The sequence below is a fragment of the Macaca thibetana genome, chromosome 6, assembly GCF_024542745.1.
Source record: "Macaca thibetana thibetana isolate TM-01 chromosome 6, ASM2454274v1, whole genome shotgun sequence".
NCBI lineage: Eukaryota > Metazoa > Chordata > Mammalia > Primates > Cercopithecidae > Macaca > Macaca thibetana.
Window position 1 is genome coordinate 98,348,494 of NC_065583.1, and position 20,192 is coordinate 98,368,685.

The 20,192-nt window shown below is 36.3% G+C and overlaps 2 protein-coding genes across 2 annotated transcripts in view; one reads left to right on the forward strand and one right to left on the reverse strand.

Moving 5' to 3' along the window:
- Positions 1-20,192, forward strand: part of TMEM167A (transmembrane protein 167A) — an 857,923-nt gene that overhangs the window by 696,144 nt on the left and 141,587 nt on the right. The window lies entirely within an intron of this gene.
- XRCC4 (X-ray repair cross complementing 4) overlaps positions 1-20,192 on the reverse strand; it is a 290,728-nt gene that overhangs the window by 155,382 nt on the left and 115,154 nt on the right. The window contains exons 4-6 of the mRNA XM_050795166.1: positions 16,492-16,658; positions 2,416-2,571; positions 1,217-1,323 (exon numbers count right to left, since the gene is read on the reverse strand). Of these exons, the coding sequence (XP_050651123.1) occupies positions 1,217-1,323; positions 2,416-2,571; positions 16,492-16,658 (430 nt within the window). The remainder of the gene's footprint in view (positions 1-1,216; positions 1,324-2,415; positions 2,572-16,491; positions 16,659-20,192) is intronic.

The following is a 20,192-nucleotide window of genomic DNA, read 5'->3' on the forward strand; positions in this document are numbered from 1 at the left end:
GTCACTTGACTGTTTAAAATCCTTCAGTAGTTTCCAAGTTAATTCAAAGTAACAAGAGAAGTTCTAATGGTAGCCTACCTCACCCTACACATGATGAGGTCCTATCATCTCTCTCATCTCATTTCCTAATTCTCCCAGTCTTCATCTTTCTACTTTATCCAGATTACACTCTGTACTATTGCTTAAACGCATCGGGAACTTTGTACTTACTGTTTTTTTGTTTTTGTTTTCTGTTTGGCATGCTCTTCCCCAAGATAGCCAAGTCACTTTCACCTTCTCACTGAGGCCTTTTCTGATAGCCTGGCTAAAATCACAACGCTCATCCTTATTCTCACCCTGACCTTTCTATCGGCCTTCTCTGGTTTATTTTTCTCTTTAGCACTTATCGACCTAACATATTTTACATTTGTTCATCTTATATATTTTCCTGATTACAATTTAAACTCCACAATGGCACAGATTTTTGTGTTTTGTTGTCTAATGCATAGCAAAGTTTCTGGTACATAATAGGACCTCAAAAATATTTTCTAAATAAATAAATCAAACATTTATTTTTATAGTATTGGCTTTAGGTCAAAATTAAGCATAAAATGAGTTCAGAGGCTCCTGTTTCCACTGCCACTAAGAAATCTATAAAATATTTAAAAAAAAACTCATGGGTTTAAACGCTTGCTGGAAACTTGATCCAAAGGACTAAGTCATAGGTACTTCAAACTAAACTGCCATTTTTCCCCTTCTCTTTTCCTCTACTACATCTCACTTGTTGTAATCCTTTTTTCTGAAGAGTGAAAGAAGGCCTCAGCTTCCGTATAATTTAGAGCATTCTTGATTACTTTGTTCCAGTGGCCTATCGATGGCTTTAGCTAAATAAAATCTCAAATCTTAAAGGCAACCAGCTTTAAGCTGAAGATATTTAGCATAAAGGTGTATCTTCCTCATTGCTTATGCTTTTCCTGGTTATATTTAACCAGGAATAGTATACCTTGGGGTATATGTGTATGAATGCTGGCTCACATTGCTGTGCTAACGAGTTGCTGCATTTTACAAATAATATTAAGTTTTAACATTAAAAATTTGAGTCTTTAAAATAAAAATGCTAAAGAATTTTCATAGAATAAGGTTTTTCACAACATTTTTCCATTATAGTTTCTTGTCATTAGAGTAAGAAGCCCAAGTGAGATATTCAATAAAGGAGATAAATTTATATCTCTCTTACCTGAAGCCGACCCAGAGGGATCAGGTTGGTTTTCATTTTCCTCATCAGTACTCTCATCATAGACTGGATCTCGGTCAGCAGTCATTTCAGAACGGATTGTAGTTTCCCTAGAAACAGAGACAGGTAGAATTATAAATCATTGGCTCACCCCCTGCTAGGCAGCAAATTTACCAGTAAGTAATTATAGAAAATATTTCTGGAAAAAGATTCTAATTAGACAAACATATTGAAAATTTATATGACTTAGATGAAAGCATCTTAAAACCTATATATTAACTCTCTTAAGAACAAGTTTCTCTTTTACCCAATTTTAATCTGAATTTAGTACTCATTATAATTAATATTAAATCAGTTTCTTATCAGGTACTATTCTTCTATCAAAATACTTTTTTCTACCAAATTATCTCTGTGAGTCACAGGGTATTTAACATTTTACTAATCTCAGAGCAGTTCCTTATTTCATTTGATCTCTGCAAAGCCCTAAGATGGGTATCTTTACCTTTATTATGAAAAAAAAGTGATGTGTCCAAAGCTATAAACTAATAGGTATGACTGCAAGACTAGGACTAGCTGATATCAAATTTTTTTATACTATGTCACTAGTAATTCTGCACTTTTACTAAGATTCAAAGCAATAGACCCTAACGTGTATTTGCTAATGTGTAAAAAAGTTATAATCGTTGAAACCCATATCAGCCATTTGTCACTTACGATTCTTCCATAAAAATCAAGTACATATCTACTCTCAGAGAAAACGTTAAAGAAGAATAAGATTGGTAATCACACTGTAATCAGGTAAAATAAATGCTCCCTGGAATTTAATATTAACAACTTGATTCAAAAGTTAACTATTGCCTAGACATCAAGATTACAAATATGCATCCAACTTTGTAGTTCTGCAGATGAAAGGGTTTTTAAATTAATATTTCTTACTAATGTCTAAGAATTAAATAGTACTTTAATAAGCCTCATGTCAATTTTTAAATTTAAGTGTAGGTGAGACAGTTGAGCAGACATGGAGCGAGCATGCTGAGAACTCTCTAGCCCATGGCACCCGTCTAACAGCCTGAGCATCCACATCCAGTCTACCAAATTATCTCATATGACCAAAAAGTTGGCACCTAATGTTCATTAACTTTGGGAAGAAATTCCACTTAAATTTATACATCTGTCATCCAAAAACTAGATAGCCAAAATACCCTTCTTGTTTGATGTCCTTTTCTTGTTCTTGAGCTGTATTTAATAATTTATTATGCAAACTTCTGATTTTTGTTTTCTTCTCATTCAACACCAGAATAAACCGCTTATAAAGATCAGTCTCCAAAGCTTCCTTAGCATTCACACATTTTTCAAATCTGAAAAAGTAAGTAAACAAATTAGTCATGCAGTTCTGCTTACCATTAACATAATTCAATCTAATAATCAAGAAGATTTCAATAAAATTTTTCAAAGAAAATACAATTAAAGATTATTTTCACATATGCTTTCACTGACTTAAAAGTTTTATAAAGATGGTTAAATACACAATTAGAAATTATTGGTTATTCATGTAATTCATGTGCTGAGATAAGGATCAAAATTGAAAATTGATACAAATAAGCCTTTAGAAAATCAAAATGCCTAAAGATAATAATTTATTGACATCTATGGTTTATTTACAAAAGAATGTTTTTATGGGATAAATTTCAAACAAGAGTAAATGTAGCCTGTGTTTCCTCAGTACTATGTTAATATTACTATAAAAGCAACTACAATCTTGTTTTGTGATAAGGCAATACAGCTAATTTGTCTTGACTGCTCTACTAGACAATGAACTGTTCTACAACAAGAACACGACTTATCCAGTTATATTCTTATAAGCGAGCACCACACACACACACATACAAATACATATAGAAACACAATACACATATACAATGAAAGTATTCTACTTCATATATCCAAGGAGAGATTAATAAAACAGCAAATGTAAAACACTACGTATCTTCAAATTTAGATACCTGAGACAAAACATAAAATTCTCTATTGTTTATAATTCGTCCTACACTGCTCAATGAGCTAACAGGGGATTGTATTTATTTTAAGCTCCCAAGAGAGATATAAAGTAAAGAAAGCAAAATAGCTGAGGTTGTATATACTTAAAATGTGCACACGCATACATGATGAATACATTCTTATTTTAGAGATTCAAATACAAATTATTTTATGTATTCTTTTCAATGTCGTTTTATACTGCTTATTTACATTGTTGTTGTTCGATATACAAGTATCCTAGTATTTTTATGCTGTACATAAACACACACACACATATATACCAGTAGTAACATATATGTGTGTACATATACAGACACACACATATATATTTCAGTGAAATTAGAAACACAAATGTCCAAATTAGATACCTTTTATATACACACCCTTAAACTTTCAACAATCTACCTATCTAGAGATGCAAAGAATTCAAACCTCTCATAGGATAAAAAGGAAAATATGGCAATATATTCTCTGGGACCAATTTCAGCAAATTCTTATAGCATAGTCTTTGCCAAGGATGTGAACTCCAGGAAAGCAGAGAGCATGTGTGTTTTACTGGCCATGGTATCCTCAGTGCCCAGCATAGTGTTTAGCATTCTACAGAGGTTTGGTAGGTTCTTATCAGACAAACGAATAAAGTGAGTAAATTAATATGGACATCTTTTTGCTTTATTTGTTTTCCCAGGTTTACTGCTGATTTATTACAAGGCCTCAACAGTGCTTTATTTTTTCTTTTCAACATCCTGTTCTGCAGCTTCCTTGGTCCTTTTTGCCCAGAGGCCAAAGAGCCAGGCATTGATATGGCAGGTTTTTGTTTTGTTTTGTGTTTTGTTTTGAGACAGAGTTTCACTCTTGTTGCCCAGGCTGGAGTGCAGTGGCACGATCTCGGCTCACTGCAACCTCCGCCTTCTGGTTTTAAGCAATTCGCCTGCCTCAGCCTCCTGAGTAGCTGGGATGACAGGCGCCCGCCACCATGCCCGGCAAATTTTTGTATTTTTAGTAGAGACAGGGTTTCACCATGTTGGTCAGACTGGTCTCGAACTCCTGAACTCGTGATCCGCCCGCCTCAGCCTCCCAAAGTTCTGGGATTACAGGCATGAGCCACTGCGCCCGCCCAGTCTGATGTGGCAGTCTTGAAGTTCTCTTCCTCTTGGTGATGACTCTGGCTTTCTCCTTCTTATAGGTATTCCATATGAACATTACTGGTCCTGTCAGTGTGATGGCCAATTTGAGTTCTTCAGTGTAGCCGTCTCCCTTCTTGGAGGCTGAGGTTCCTAGAGAAGGAGGATAAGCTTCCAGCAGTACTCCTAAAGCTGTTAAACATTGGCCTGCAAGGACTCAATGGACTTGTTTCACCTTCTTGGATCAATAGAGAAATCAATGGTCCAGGCCATCTTCTTGTGGATGCTGGCCACCCTTAATTCTTCCAAGCTGAAGCCCCTGCCAGCTTGTACTTGGTGTGAAACCTCATGTGGGACATTTTACTAGGGGCCAATGGGTCCAGATACAAGGCACCGGGCAATGCAGTGGGCTTTGGCTTGTCTGGTCTCATGTCTGTGGCTCTTCCTTGCAGGCTGGGTGAACCATGTCGCTATGGGCCACTGCCAGTTCTTATAAAAGTGGAGCTTCAGGATTATGCCATTCCTGCTGGGCACCATGTCTGACTATAGCCCTCCAGCAAAGGAGAAGAGCCAAGGAGAATGGCTAATATTGACATCTTATAAGGAAACAGAAAAACAGTGATTCTGAATATTGCATTTTTTTCACTGATTTAATAGCTATTCACCATTGTAAAAGTAATATTTTTCATCTTCAGCTTTTTAAAAAACTGCGTCAAATAATATCAATCTAGCAGTATTTCCTTCATTCAGCAAAGTTCTCTGAGACAGAAGTATATGAAAAGATGTTAGAAAAAAATTGAATATTGAAAAGGAGCTAGCAATATTGATAGTTTATTTTAAGCAAAGATATGTCACTACATTTATATTTCAGATTCAGTGTTATGTAAGCACGATATTCTCATCTTCCTATAATATTTTCAAAAAAAATAATAAAAAACTTTAAAACATATATATTACTGAAATACCTGAGTATATAATAACATACTTCAAACATATACAAAGTAAAAACCAACATGTGAAAACATAAACAAATCTATTACAATTTCTTATATTAAATTTTAGGAATGGTAGCCAATTAGTAATTTATCTGGTTTAAGTCCATATTTAATTGCCATATAAGTCACTTCGATAATTCTTTATTGAAAGATTGTGTACGTTATTAACAATTAACAAGCTAATTCCCAAACCTTTATTAAAATTAACATTTGGTGTGACACATTCAAAGTGAAAATAAATATAAAAATGAAATATCATATAATATTCCTAAAGAATATTGTTCATCTTAAGTAACCAGTATCAGAACTATGCTGTCAAAGGAAACATTTCTGTGACAGGGAAACAAAGTAAATAGAATGAATGTTATCATATGAGTTAACCTTGCTTGGTTTCAGCAAAGTTTTGGATTTTTTTGCAACCAAACTTCTGATGATCAAACTGGACAACACTTCCTAGAAAAGTGGGGGAGTAGGAGCTAACTGGAGAAAAAGTACTTGTGTGAACAGTTGCATGACATGAATTTACTCTTAATTCTTAATTTTTCAAGACTCAGAGAATGCTATCCTTTTATCCATTAATCAGTAACTAAGAGGTACGTAGTATCATTCCCATCTAATTTTTAATGCCAATCCTCTCCTAGAGCATTATGATGTTACTATGCCTTCCATTACATGCTTCCTGTCAAGCTTATCCCTCAAGAATTAGACAGGAATTATTAGGTGAGAACATTTAGTGGAGAAGAGACATGGGATTCACTGCTAAGTCTGGTGACACTAACAAAAAGCCCATGCACAACTAGATCAGACCACACTAGTTCAAGGATCACATCCAGGCAAATCTCAAATTGGAACAAAATCATAAATAACACCAAACAAGAAAGGTCTAATGATAATTCATCCTTTCTACAATAACTAGGAAAATAGAACAATAATGCTAAATTTAATTAGTAACCTAGCACTGAGGTATCTAAAACCTCGGACAGAAAAAAAAAAAAAATAGTAATTTTTTAAAAAAATTAAAAGGACAAAAAAAATACACAAAAATACTGAATATTCAAAATAAAATATCTCTGGGTGGGAAAACAATATAAGAATAACATTTCAAAACAATAACAAACTAGGAGGAAAAACACAACAATTTCATGCAGAAATAACACCAAAAATGAAACAATAGATTAAATGATAGCTCAAAATAAAATAATAGGTACATAAACGTGAAATATGGTACTTAGACACAGTGCAGAAACCCTTAAATTAATAATCAGTTCCGGCCAAAATTATATCTGGCCCAGGTCAGGGTTGTACGGCAATAGAAAGTCTGAGGAGAGTTGGGAGGACAAAGAACGCTAAAAAGAACTGGAGAAGCAAGCAGTGGTAAAGAGATTTAATATGCCTTTAAGTACGGAAGAAGATGGTGAACAGCTGTTCCTCATCCTTTCTGACAAGAGAACAAGAGGAAATGGCCTTCAACTATACCGTGAAGGATTCAGATTACCCATAGATGGAAGAAAGAATTTTCTGACTGTGACAGTTCTTAAACATTGTAACGGGCTACCAAGGGGAGATGAAGATATCTCTCGAGGTCTTTTTTTTTTTTCTTCCATTGCTAGTTTTTTTTTTTTTTTTTTTTCAGTATTTATTTATTTTTATTTTTTTTTTAAATTTATTTATTATTATTATACTTTAAGTTGTAGGGTACATGTGCATAACGTGCAGGTTTGTTACATATGTATACTTGTGCCATGTTGGTGTGCTGCACCCATCAACTCGTCATTTACATCAGGTATAACTCCCAATGCAATCCCTCCCCCCGCCCCCCTCCCCCCATGATAGGCCCCGGGTGTGATGTTCCCCTTCCTGAGTCCAAGTGATCTCATTGTTCAGTTCCCACCTATGAGTGAGAACATGCGGTGTTTGGTTTTCTGTTCTTGTGATAGTTTGCTAAGAATGATGGTTTCCAGCTGCATCCATGTCCCTACAAAGGACACAAACTCATCCTTTTTGATAGCTGCATAGTATTCCATGGTGTATATGTGCCACATTTTCTTAATCCAATCTGTCACTGATGGACATTGGGGTTGATTCCAAGTCTTTGCTATTGTGAATAGTGCTGCAATAAACATACGTGTGCATGTGTCTTTGTAGCAGCATAATTTATAATCCTTTGGGTATATACCCAGTAATGGGATGGCTGGGTCATATGGTACATCTAGTTCTAGATCCTTGAGGAATCGCCATACTGTTTTCCATAATGGTTGAACTAGTTTACAATCCCACCAACAGTGTAAAAGTGTTCCTATTTCTCCACATCCTCTCCAGCACCTGTTGTTTCCTGACTTTTTAATGATCGCCATTCTAACTGGTGTGAGATGGTATCTCATTGTGGTTTTGATTTGCATTTCTCTGATGGCCAGTGATGATGAGCATTTTTTCATGTGTCTGTTGGCTGTATGAATGTCTTCTTTTGAGAAATGTCTGTTCATATCCTTTGCCCACTTTTTGATGGGGTGGTTTGTTTTTTTCTTGTAAATTTGTTTGAGTTCTTTGTAGGTTCTGGATATTAGCCCTTTGTCAGATGAGTAGATTGCAAAAAATTTCTCCCATTCTGTAGGTTGCCTGTTCACTCTGATGGTAGTTTCTTTTGCTGTGCAGAAGCTCTTTAGTTTAATGAGATCCCATTTGTCAATTTTGGCTTTTGCTGCCGTTGCTTTTGGTGTTTTAGACATGAAGTCTTTGCCCATGCCTATGTCCTGAATGGTACTACCTAGGTTTTCCTCTAGGATTTTTATGGTATTAGGTCTAACATTTAAGTCTCTAATCCATCTTGAATTAATTTTCGTATAAGGAGTAAGGAAAGGATCCAGTTTCAGCTTTCTACTTATGGCTAGCCAACTTTCCCAGCACCATTTATTAAATAGGGAATCCTTTCCCCATTTCTTGTTTCTCTCAGGTTTGTCAAAGATCAGATGGCTGTAGATGTGTGGTATTATTTCTGAGGACTCTGTTCTGTTCCATTGGCCTATATCTCTGTTTTGGTACCAGTACCATGCTGTTTTGGTTACTGTAGCCTTGTAGTATAGTTTGAAGTCAGGTAGCGTGATGCCTCCAGCTTTGTCCTTTTGACTTAGGATTGTCTTGGAGATGCGGGCTCTTTTTTGGTTCCATATGAACTTTAAAGCAGTTTTTTCCAATTCTGTGAAGAAACTCATTGGTAGCTTGATGGGGATGGCACTGAATTTATAAATTACCTTGGGCAGTATGGCCATTTTCACTATATTGATTCTTCCTATCCATGAGCATGGTATGTTCTTCCATTTGTTTGTGTCCTCTTTTATTTCACTGAGCAGTGGTTTGTAGTTCTCCTTGAAGAGGTCCTTTACATCCCTTGTAAGTTGGATTCCTAGGTATTTTATTCTCTTTGAAGCAATTGTGAATGGAAGTTCATTCATGATTTGGCTCTCTGTTTGTCTGTTACTGGTGTATAAGAATGCTTGTGATTTTTGAACATTAATTTTGTATCCTGAGACTTTGCTGAAGTTGCTTATCAGCTTAAGGAGATTTTGGGCTGAGACGATGGGGTTTTCTAAATATACAATCATGTCATCTGCAAACAGGGACAATTTGACTTCTTCTTTTCCTAACTGAATACCCTTGATTTCTTTCTCTTGCCTGATTGCCCTAGCCAGAACTTCCAACACTATGTTGAATAGGAGTGGTGAGAGAGGGCATCCCTGTCTTGTGCCAGTTTTCAAAGGGAATTTTTCCAGTTTTTGCCCATTCAGTATGATATTGGCTGTGGGTTTGTCATAAATAGCTCTTATTATTTTGAGGTACGTTCCATCAATACCGAATATATTGAGCATTTTTAGCATGAAGGGCTGTTGAATTTTGTCAAAAGCCTTTTCTGCATCTATTGAGATAATCATGTGGTTCTTGTCTTTGGTTCTGTTTATATGCTGGATTATGTTTATTGATTTGCGAATGTTGAACCAGCCTTGCATCCCAGGGATGAAGCCCACTTGATCATGGTGGATAAGCTTTTTGATGTGTTGCTGAATCCGGTTTGCCAGTATTTTATTGAGGATTTTTGCATCGATGTTCATCAGGGATATTGGTCTAAAATTCTCTTTTTTGTTGTTGTGTCTCTGCCAGGCTTTGGTATCAGGATGATGTTGGCCTCATAAAATGAGTTAGGGAGGATTCCCTCTTTTTCTATTGATTGGAATAGTTTCAGAAGGAATGGTACCAACTCCTCCTTATACCTCTGGTAGAATTCAGCTGTGAATCCATCTGGTCCTGGACTTTTTTTGGTTGGTAGGCTATTAATTATTGCCTCAATTTCAGAGCCTGCTATTGGTCTATTCAGGGATTCAACTTCTTCCTGGTTTAGTCTTGGAAGAGTGTAAGTGTCCAGGAAATTATCCATTTCTTCTAGATTTTCCAGTTTATTTGCATAGAGGTGTTTATAGTATTCTCTGATGGTACTTTGTATTTCTGTGGGGTCGGTGGTGATATCCCCTTTACCATTTTTAATTGCGTCGATTTGATTCTTCTCTCTTTTCTTCTTTATTAGTCTTGCTAGTGGTCTGTCAATTTTGTTGATCTTTTCAAAAAACCAACTCCTGGATTCATTGATTTTTTGGAGAGTTTTTTGTGTCTCTATCTCCTTCAGTTCTGCTCTGATCTTAGTTATTTCTTGCCTTCTGCTAGCTTTCGAATGTGTTTGCTCTTGCTTCTCTAGTTCTTTTAATTGCGATGTTAGAGTGTCAATTTTAGATCTTTCCTGCTTTCTCTTGTGGGCATTTAGTGCTATACATTTCCCTCTACACACTGCTTTAAATGTGTCCCAGAGATTCTGGTATGTTGTATCTTTGTTCTCATTGGTTTCAAAGAACATCTTTATTTCTGCCTTCATTTCATTATGTACCCAGTAGTCATTCAGGAGCAGGTTGTTCAGTTTCCATGTAGTTGAGCGGTTTTGATTGAGTTTCTTAGTCCTGAGTTCTAGTTTGATTACACTGTGGTCTGAGAGACAGTTTGTTATAATTTCTGTTCTTGTACATTTGCTGAGGAGTGCTTTACTTCCAATTACGTGGTCGATTTTGGAGTAAGTACGATGTGGTGCTGAGAAGAATGTATATTCTGTTGATTTGGGGTGGAGAGTTCTATAGATGTCTATTAGGTCTGCTTGCTGCAGGGATGAGTTCAATTCCTGGATATCCTTGTTAACTTTCTGTCTCGTTGATCTGTCTAATGTTGACAGTGGAGTGTTGAAGTCTCCCATTATTATTGTATGGGAGTCTAAGTCTCTTTGTAAGTCTCTAAGGACTTGCTTTATGAATCTGGGTGCTCCTGTATTGGGTGCATATATATTTAGGATAGTTAGCTCTTCCTGTTGAATTGATCCCTTTACCATTATGTAATGGCCTTCTTTGTCTCTTTTGATCTTTGATGGTTTAAAGTCTGTTTTATCAGAGACTAGTATTGCAACCCCCGCTTTTTTTTTGTTCTCCATTTGCTTGGTAAATCTTCCTCCATCCCTTTATTTTGAGCCTATGTATGTCTCTGCATGTGAGATGGGTCTCCTGAATACAGCAGACTGATGGGTCTTGACTCTTTATCCAGTTTGCCAGTCTGTGTCTTTTAATTGGAGCATTTAGTCCATTTACATTTAAGGTTAAGATTGTTATGTGTGAACTTGATCCTGCCATTATGATATTAACTGGTTATTTTGCTCATTAGTTGATGCAGTTTCTTCCTAGCCTCGATGGTCTTTACATTCTGGCATGTTTTTGCAATGGCTGGTACCGTTGTTCCTTTCCATGTTTAGTGCTTCCTTCAGGGTCTCTTGTAAGGCAGGCCTGGTGGTGACAAAATCTCTAAGCATTTGCTTATCTGTAAAGGATTTTATTTCTCCTTCACTTATGAAACTTAGTTTGGCTGGATATGAAATTCTGGGTTGAAAATTCTTTTCTTTAAGAATGTTGAATATTGGCACCCACTCTCTTCTGGCTTGGAGAGTTTCTGCTGAGAGATCTGCTGTTAGTCTGATGGGCTTCCCTTTGTGGGTAACCCGACCTTTCTCTCTGGCTGCCCTTAAGATTTTTTCCTTCATTTCAACTTTGGTAAATCTGGCAATTATGTGTCTTGGAGTTGCTCTTCTCGAGGAGTATCTTTGTGGCGTTCTCTGTATTTCCTGGATTTGAATGTTGGCCTGCCTTACTAGGTTGGGGAAGTTCTCCTGGATGATATCCTGAAGAGTGTTTTCCAAGTTGGTTCCATTTTCCCCCTCACTTTCAGGCACCCCAATGAGAGGTAGATTTGGTCTTTTTACATAATCCCATACTTCTTGCAGGCTTTGTTCATTTCTTTTTCTTCTTTTTTCTTTTGGTTTCTCTTCTCGCTTCATTTCATTCATTTGATCCTCAATCGCAGATACTCTTTCTTCCAGTTGATCGAGTCGGTTACTGAAGCTTGTGCATTTGTCACGTATTTCTCGTGTCATGGTTTTCATCTCTTTCATTTTGTTTATGACCTTCTCTGCATTAATTACTCTAGCCATCAATTCTTCCACTTTTTTTTCAAGATATTTAGTTTCTTTGCGCTGGGTACGTAATTCCTCCTTTAGCTCTGAGAAATTTGATGGACTGAAGCCTTCTTCTCTCATCTCATCAAAGTCATTCTCCGTCCAGCTTTGATCCGTTGCTGGCGATGAGCTGCGCTCCTTTGCCGGGGGAGATGCGCTCTTATTTTTTGAATTTCCAGCTTTTCTGCCCTGCTTTTTCCCCATCTTTGTGGTTTTATCTGCCTCTGGTCTTTGATGATGGTGATGTACTGATGGGGTTTTGGTGTAGTGTCCTTCCTGTTTGATAGTTTTCCTTCTAACAGTCAGGACCCTCAGCTGTAGGTCTGTTGGAGATTGCTTGAGGTCCACTCCAGACCCTGTTTCCCTGGGTATCAGCAGCAGAGGCTGCAGAAGATAGAATATTTCTGAACAGCGAGTGTACCTGTCTGATTCTTGCTTTGGAAGCTTCCTCTCAGGGGTGTACTCCACCCTGTGAGGTGTGGGGTGTCAGACTGCCCCTAGTGGGGGATGTCTCCCAGTTAGGCTACTCAGGGGTCAGGGACCCACTTGAGCAGGGAGTCTGTCCCTTCTCAGATCTCAACCTCCGTGTTGGGAGATCCACTGCTCTCTTCAAAGCTGTCAGACAGAGTCGTTTGCGTCTGCAGAGGTTTCGGCTGTGTTTGTTATTGCCCTGTCCCCAGAGGTGGAGTCTACAGAGACAGGCAGGTTTCCTTGAGCTGCTGTGAGCTCCACCCAGTTCGAGCTTCCCAGCAGCTTTGTTTACCTACTTAAGCCTCAGCAATGGCGGGCGCCCCTCCCCCAGCCTCGCTGCTGCCTTGTCGGTAGATCACAGACTGCTGTGCTAGCAATGAGGGAGGCTCCGTGGGTGTGGGACCCTCCCGGCCAGGTGTGGGATATGATCTCCTGGTGTGTCTGTTTGCTTAAAGCGCAGTATTGCGGTGGGAGTTACCCGATTTTCCAGGTGTTGTGTGTCTCCGTTCCCCTGGCTAGGAAAAGGGATTCCCTTCCCCCTTGCGCTTCCCAGGTGAGGCAATGCCTCGCCCGGCTTCAGCTCTCACTGGTCGGGCTGCAGCAGCTGACCAGCACCGATCGTCCGGCACTCCCCAGTGAGATGAACCCAGTACCTCAGCTGAAAATGCAGAAATCGCCGGTCTTCTGTGTCGCTCGCGCTGGGAGTTGGAGACTGGAGCTGTTCCTATTCGGCCATCTTGCTCCGCCCCCTCGAGGTCTTTAAAAATCAGACTGAATTCATCTGGATATAATGTGATTCTATCTTGAAGGCAGAGAGATGAAGTAGAAGAGCTTTCAAGGTCTTTTATTCTGATGATTCTGTGAGTGTCAACCCAATTCACTGAAAACTGCCTCCAATTATGGGTTTAATAACTATAACTCAGAATGAAGGCAGATAATTTCTAAGCAGAGTTCTGAGTGCAAACAAAACATCTATTCAGTAACATGGAACTTGAGAGTCGTTATTAGTAATTAAGTAGAAAACCCACTAAATAAATATAGCCAGTAACCTAAGGATTTATATACACATCTTAAATGTTTCCTCCTTTATCTCAACTATACAAAATTAATGCAGTGATGCCACTTGTTCAAAATGGAGCCAAGAACACAATTATTAAGTGGTAATTTAAAATAACAGCAAATATATATGTTAAAATTCTATGCATTAAAGCTCACACTTTTTACTTATGCTGTAATTTCTCATTCCTCACTCAAGCCTTGTTTATTCTCCACCATCATCCCAAATGAAAATAGCTTTATAGTTGTTTCTGATTATAATGGTGATACATATTTAAATACTAAAACATATACAAAAAATACTCCCCAAAATTAAAGGAAAATGTAGTCTACAATTCCAGATGTACACTATTAACATTTAATTTTCTTCTTCCAGATACTCTCTATTTAAATATATTTTTGCAAACAATGGGATATTGTTTATATTTGTGGTGATGCACGTCTTACCTTAATATATGATCAACATTTTCCACGTTAATAAACACGTGTACACAACTATTTTATGCTCATATAATATCTTATTGTGTAGTAAATGTATCCCAGACCCATCTACCTTCGCTTCTACAGGAATTCCCATCCCTTACATTGTGTCCTTCCCCACTATTTTAACACCACCCTCCCATCCCTTCATATGTAGTATAGAAGAAATGCTTGGATCATGGACACTGACACAAGAATAATCAGAGGCTTCCCCCAAAACTATTGCCAAGCTTAACATGGCCCCAACGCTAATGATTCTCTACTTTCTATGTCCCCAGTTACCTAACTCCATATGCTCATGTCCTATTTCTAATCTCCCTAAAGACACTTAATTAGAACTACTGCCTTATGGAAGCTAAAGCTGTAAATCCTTTCCAGCATGCAAAGGCTCTAGTGAGGGAACACTAAGAAACTGCTGCTTGGCCATGATCAAGATGTATTTGCAGCTCCTTAAAGTGGTCTCTGTCCTCTGAAAGGAGAGAAAACCAAATTTGGGAAATATTTAAAGCTACTAATCTAAGATCTGGAATACAATAAAGAGACTAGAATCCTCTGGAGTGGACTCTTTCTTCCCAGTACATAGGGCAACCCCAAAGGCACACATCTATAGACCCTGAAGAAGACATCTGACACAGTATTATCAAAAAAAAAAAATAGCTGGATCATAATAAGGCAGGTGACAGGGTACATGGCTGTGCTTTTGATCAAACAGGAAATCTCTTGCCACAACAAGACAAAAGCACTTGCTGGATAGTCCAGAAATAGCAAATCAAGCATCTGTGAGCCACATATAATATATGCCCCTCGCACACACTGTTACAGCACAGGGTGCATTCGTCTCTAATTCCTCATCTTCGTTCCCTGCTGCTTTCAATTCTATGGGAGTGGTGTTGAATACTGATGAGATAATACCTCTTTCAACCTCTGGCAGACATTTTAAAGCAATTTGTTCAAGTACCAAGTACCCAGTCTGCATTTTTGTAGGCAATTTGTGGATCAAATTTCCTATCATCCTGAGGGTATTCTGAGTTTTAAATATAATGGTTTATCACGACCATAGCTCATCTCCTTTAATTTGATTTATTTCACATATTAAATAGAAAATACACCCAAGCTACAGATATAGGTCCAAGAAATGCTTTGTAGTACAGATACCTGATACTTATTCATACCATGACATAGAATTCATCTTTATTCATGAATAAGCAGTAAAGAGAAAAATTAACTTTTTCTGCATGGTTTCCTAATACACAGTTTGGATTTGGTCTCATTTTTGTATTATTTATATATAATATATATAATTGGAGATAGAAATTAATTTCGATCTAAGATAGAACAAAACCACTTTCCTAATACAATACATGAAAGTCAAATAACATAGGTGCTAGGAACTTAATTTTACATGTTTTCCATTAGTTAATAAATATAATTGAATGTACAGAAAAATAACCGCTTTTAGTCAGCCTCATTTTCACATACATATATTGACAGTGGTAAAACCTTCACCATTTTTCATATACTTCCACATATACTCACTAACGTCCATATAGAGTAATCACAATGGTTGCACTAAAATACTCTAAATATGTTGGATAACTGTTCCCATGCTTTAGCGTTATTTAAGCAAAAGATTTAAAAAATCTACTGAATGTACTAATAATTATTATCATTATTATATATATATTCCACATAATGATTTCAGACATCATTTTCTTTCTCACTATATATATGTGTGTGCATACACATACATATATATACACTATATGTGCACATACACACACATATATATATTATATATGACTCAGTGAGGATATAAATGTTCATCACATGCATTTTATTTCCTTCAAACATCTTATAGAGAATAGAATAATAAAGGTTACACATTGGGCCGGCCTAGATTACATTTAGTTGAGAAAGTTCATAATTTAAAAAAAAATTATTTTTTTCTTCCTCATTTAAAAAGAGGAAAAGCCAGAAAAATAAAAGGCTTCCAAATGTCTTGTCCAGTAGCCACAATCAGCTCATCCTTTAAAAATGCTTATAGTATGAATTTTCAATAAATCAGGAGAAATAAGTCTCTATTGGGAGCCAAAACACTATCACTTGAAATAGGTGCCACTCACTGATTCCAAATAAGAAATCAATTATGTTTATTTTATTTCATGTCTCTTTTTAATTCATTATTAATCCTATACTTTGAGCTGAATTAATCTTTATAAATAGTTACTACCTAAGTTATTTATTAGTATTAATGGGTATTGATCTTCAATGCCCAATTGCTCCCTATTGTTTATAAGTTTGCTGGTGCCACCACATACTAATGACATAAAAGTGTTAATGTACTTCTATAATATACAATATTGACTAATAATTTTGTTTAATCATATTCAGTTAAGCTAAACTTAATGACAAATTTTGTATGAAATATATGCTAATCTACATATGTTGGAAATTTACAAATCATTAACTTAAAGCTATAACAATATGACAAGGGCTCCGTATTTTTATACCACAAGCAAACTGTGTACACACCGTCCTTGAACATCATTCCAATCTCTCAGAAGCCTTTCATTTTCTTTCTGCAGGTGCTCATTTTTGGCTTCATTTTCTGCGATGGTGTCCAAGCAATAACAAATAAGTTCTCTAATGACTTCAGCTGGGTTTTCAACTTTCTCTAGGTTGAAGGAACCAAGTCTGAACTAAAATAAAACAAAAACATGTTTAATTTGAGGAAAATATCAAGATTGAGCAGCATCGTTTTAAGCATACACAATTTCTTCTGAGAAGAAAAAAGTGTAAGAAAGATTTAAATACAATGCATTTACCAGATATACAAACAGTGAGCAAAAAAACTGGGCTACAACCTAAAGTTTCTTACTTTATCATATAAATCAACATATAGCCCAGGACTAATTTTTGTAAGTGGTAAGTCACTCTCCCATCTCCTAGCAGAAAAGAAAGCAACAAAAATACTGTATAAGCATACTACCATCTGTTTGCTAAAGCCTAATTTTAAGTCTTTCTGCTCAGAATAAGAAAAGGAATTATATATGAGAATTTTAAACTCTAATTTCTATTCACACAAATGCTAAAATGGAATAACTGACCTTTTATTGAAGAAAGCTCAAAATTTTGTTATAGCTAAGAGAAAGGTAGAGTTTTAGGAAACCAGTAGCTACACAATAATTAACTCTTTTATCTAAAGACAATAATGTATTACCATAAATTGCCAATAATAAAGTTAAGTGTCAAGCTTTAGTACTTCTGCATAAAAGTAAGAATCTTAAAAATACCTTAATTCCTCTACTAGGGTACACTTTAAAATAAAATACTCTAATAGTTTTAGTTACACTTATGGAATTCTGAAGGAAACACAGGTATTCCCCATTTGGCTGATAAGGATGCTGAAGCACAATGATTAGTAATAATGATTATAATTATCCTGAAAATTAAAATTATTATAACAGATAACAAATTATGATGATGATTACTATGCAGTTACCATATCTTTTGGTTGAAATATAGCTCAAGCGTAGCAAAAATATAAACTAGGATACATCTTCACCGTAAAAGAACTATTATCATATCCATATTATATACCAGTAAACTCAGATTCAGAGTAGTTATGCAAGCTATTGAAGGGGTAAAGTCAAGATTCTGCTATGCTATGCTGTTGTGCTGCTTCTTGGTAAGAGAGTGTCCCAACTAGACAAAAAGTAGGGGAAGAATTAGGTTCAGAACCTACACATAATTCCAAAGAAAGATGCTAGTAGTACTGAGTCTGTAGAAGAAGAGTAAAATGAGAATTTTTGTTTTGTTTTGGGTTTTTGTTTTTTGCCTCCAAGATTGCAAATTTCTATTATGCATTTATCTGATAAGAAGATTTCCGAAAGGTATTGCTTTTAAAAGAATATTTCTATAAATATGTTACACACAGGTTAAGAAATATTTAAGATGGTTGAGGATTCTGAGACAAATCTTTATTAGACAATTTACAAATAAAAGCAGACTTCACTAAAGTAGACATCCACTGTGAAACTGCATTCGTACAGTTTGATAAAGCAGTTGCAGTTTTCTCATGCAATGAAATATCGTTCATTTAACAGGCACATAAGCTTAAATAAGAAAGTTTTACCTATATAAACAATAAATAAATTGAAAGCAAATTTGAACAGTTACCTTTTGAAGCTTCTCTGAGTGTAAATATACACACAAAGTTAAAGAAATATGTCACCTGGCCAGCTGTAGTAGCTCATGCCTGTAATCCCATCACTTTAGGAGGCCAAGGTGGGTGGATCACTTCAGATCAGGAGTTTGAAACCCGCCTGGCCAACATGGTGAAACCCCTTCTCTACTAAAAATCCAAAAATTAGCCAGGCATGGTGGTGCACGCCTATAAGCCCAGCTACTCAGGAGGCTGAGATATGAGTATCACTTGAACCGAGATCATGCCGCTGAACTCTAGCCCGGGCGACACATCAAGACTCAGTCTCAAAAACAACAATAACAACAACAAAGGAAAAAATGTCACCTACAGAATATTAATGTTTTGAGTTGATACAAAGCAGGAGAAAAAAAAAATAAGCTTACTTTATTTTAGCCAATAGGTTACACTAGCAAAACACAAACCCACAAAGTGGTTTCATATTCTTTCATTATAACAATTTTCAGGTAGGTTGGAGAGAAGTGGACATTTTTAGAAAGAAAAAGTTTTTTTAACACTTGAAAAGTTTCAAAATGCCAAAAGGACAAAGAATTCATCCCACACTTTGATCCTGAAATAAAATAATCAGTAAAATATAAAGGAAGAGAGAAACACAAGTCCAGCCCTCTACACTTCTATATCAGATGACAAAGAAAGGACTAATTTTAAATCACTAATAACAACTTCTTTCAAAATATCACTCAAATATACTGATGAAAACTTCCAAAACCCTCTTAGATCTTTTTGCAGCTACTTAGTGTAAAATAAACATGAAATGTCATTTCTTCTTAAAAGTACACAACTATTTTTATTATATCTAATTTCTAATTATTGTCACCAGTTTCTAGTCCTTCAATAGATAAGGACATCTGTTATTCTACACAATAAAAATAAACTAAAAGTATCTAGAAATTTAATGAAAGAAAAGGATTTTACTTGAAATACTCAGATTAATTTTTTTAAATTCTCAAAAGTATGAGCATTTGGCTTATATATACACATGGTTCATAGCCAGGAGCAGGAAGCACTCTTTCACCTTCACTGCTGCTGTTCTAGCCTATGCACATTATTACAGATGCAAGGGGCCACACGCCTAGATGCACTGGACTTCAAAAAGGGCCTCATATCAGGCTTAATGAGTTGAGAAGTATAAAATATTTATGTGTTCTACCTCTACATCCAGTCCACCTTTATTCTGTCCCACAACAAAAGAAAAGCAGAAATTTAAGTATCATTTTAACGCCAGCAAATTAGCACAAAACCTATATTGTACTGTTGTGTCAATTTTTAAATTTTTCACTCCAGTTTCTAGTTTGACATATAAGGTTACTGTCACCGCTATTCTTTAGTTATTATTCTGTCACTTCAAAATAACCTACAGTATAAAACCATGACTTCAAATGGTACAGCAGAGTCAGAAAGCACATATTAAAGACATTTTGAGAGTATGTCTCTTCTGTTAGAAATTAAGAGTTTTTTTGTAGTTAGTTCTCAATTTTATTAATAATTCAGAGTACACAGATCTGTGTTAAGAACCTCAATCTATAATCTAAGAGTTTAAGCTATGTCTGCATTTCTCTATGTAAAGAAGGGCAATTGACTTTTAAAATATTGATAATCGGCCAGGTGTGGTGGCTCAAGCTTGTAATCCTAGCACTTTGGGAGGCCAAGGTGGGTGGATTTTTGCCTGAGCTTAAGAGTTCGAGACCAGCCTGGGCAACACCGTGAAACCCTGTCTCTACTAAAATATAAAAAAAATTAGCGGGGTGTGGCGGCGTGCGTCTGTAGTCCCAGCTACTCAGGAGGCTGAGGAAAGAGAATTGCTTGAAGCCAGGAGGCAGAGGTTGCAGTGAGCCGAGATCGCGCCACTGCACTCCAGCCTGGCGACAGCATGAGACTCTATCTCAAAAAAAAAAAAAAATATATATATATATATGTGTGTGTGTGTGTGTATGATCAGAGTAAGTTTCACTAGTTGACTCTTAATGGTTATCATTCTAAGTGATGAAATAAATACTTTAGCTTTTTA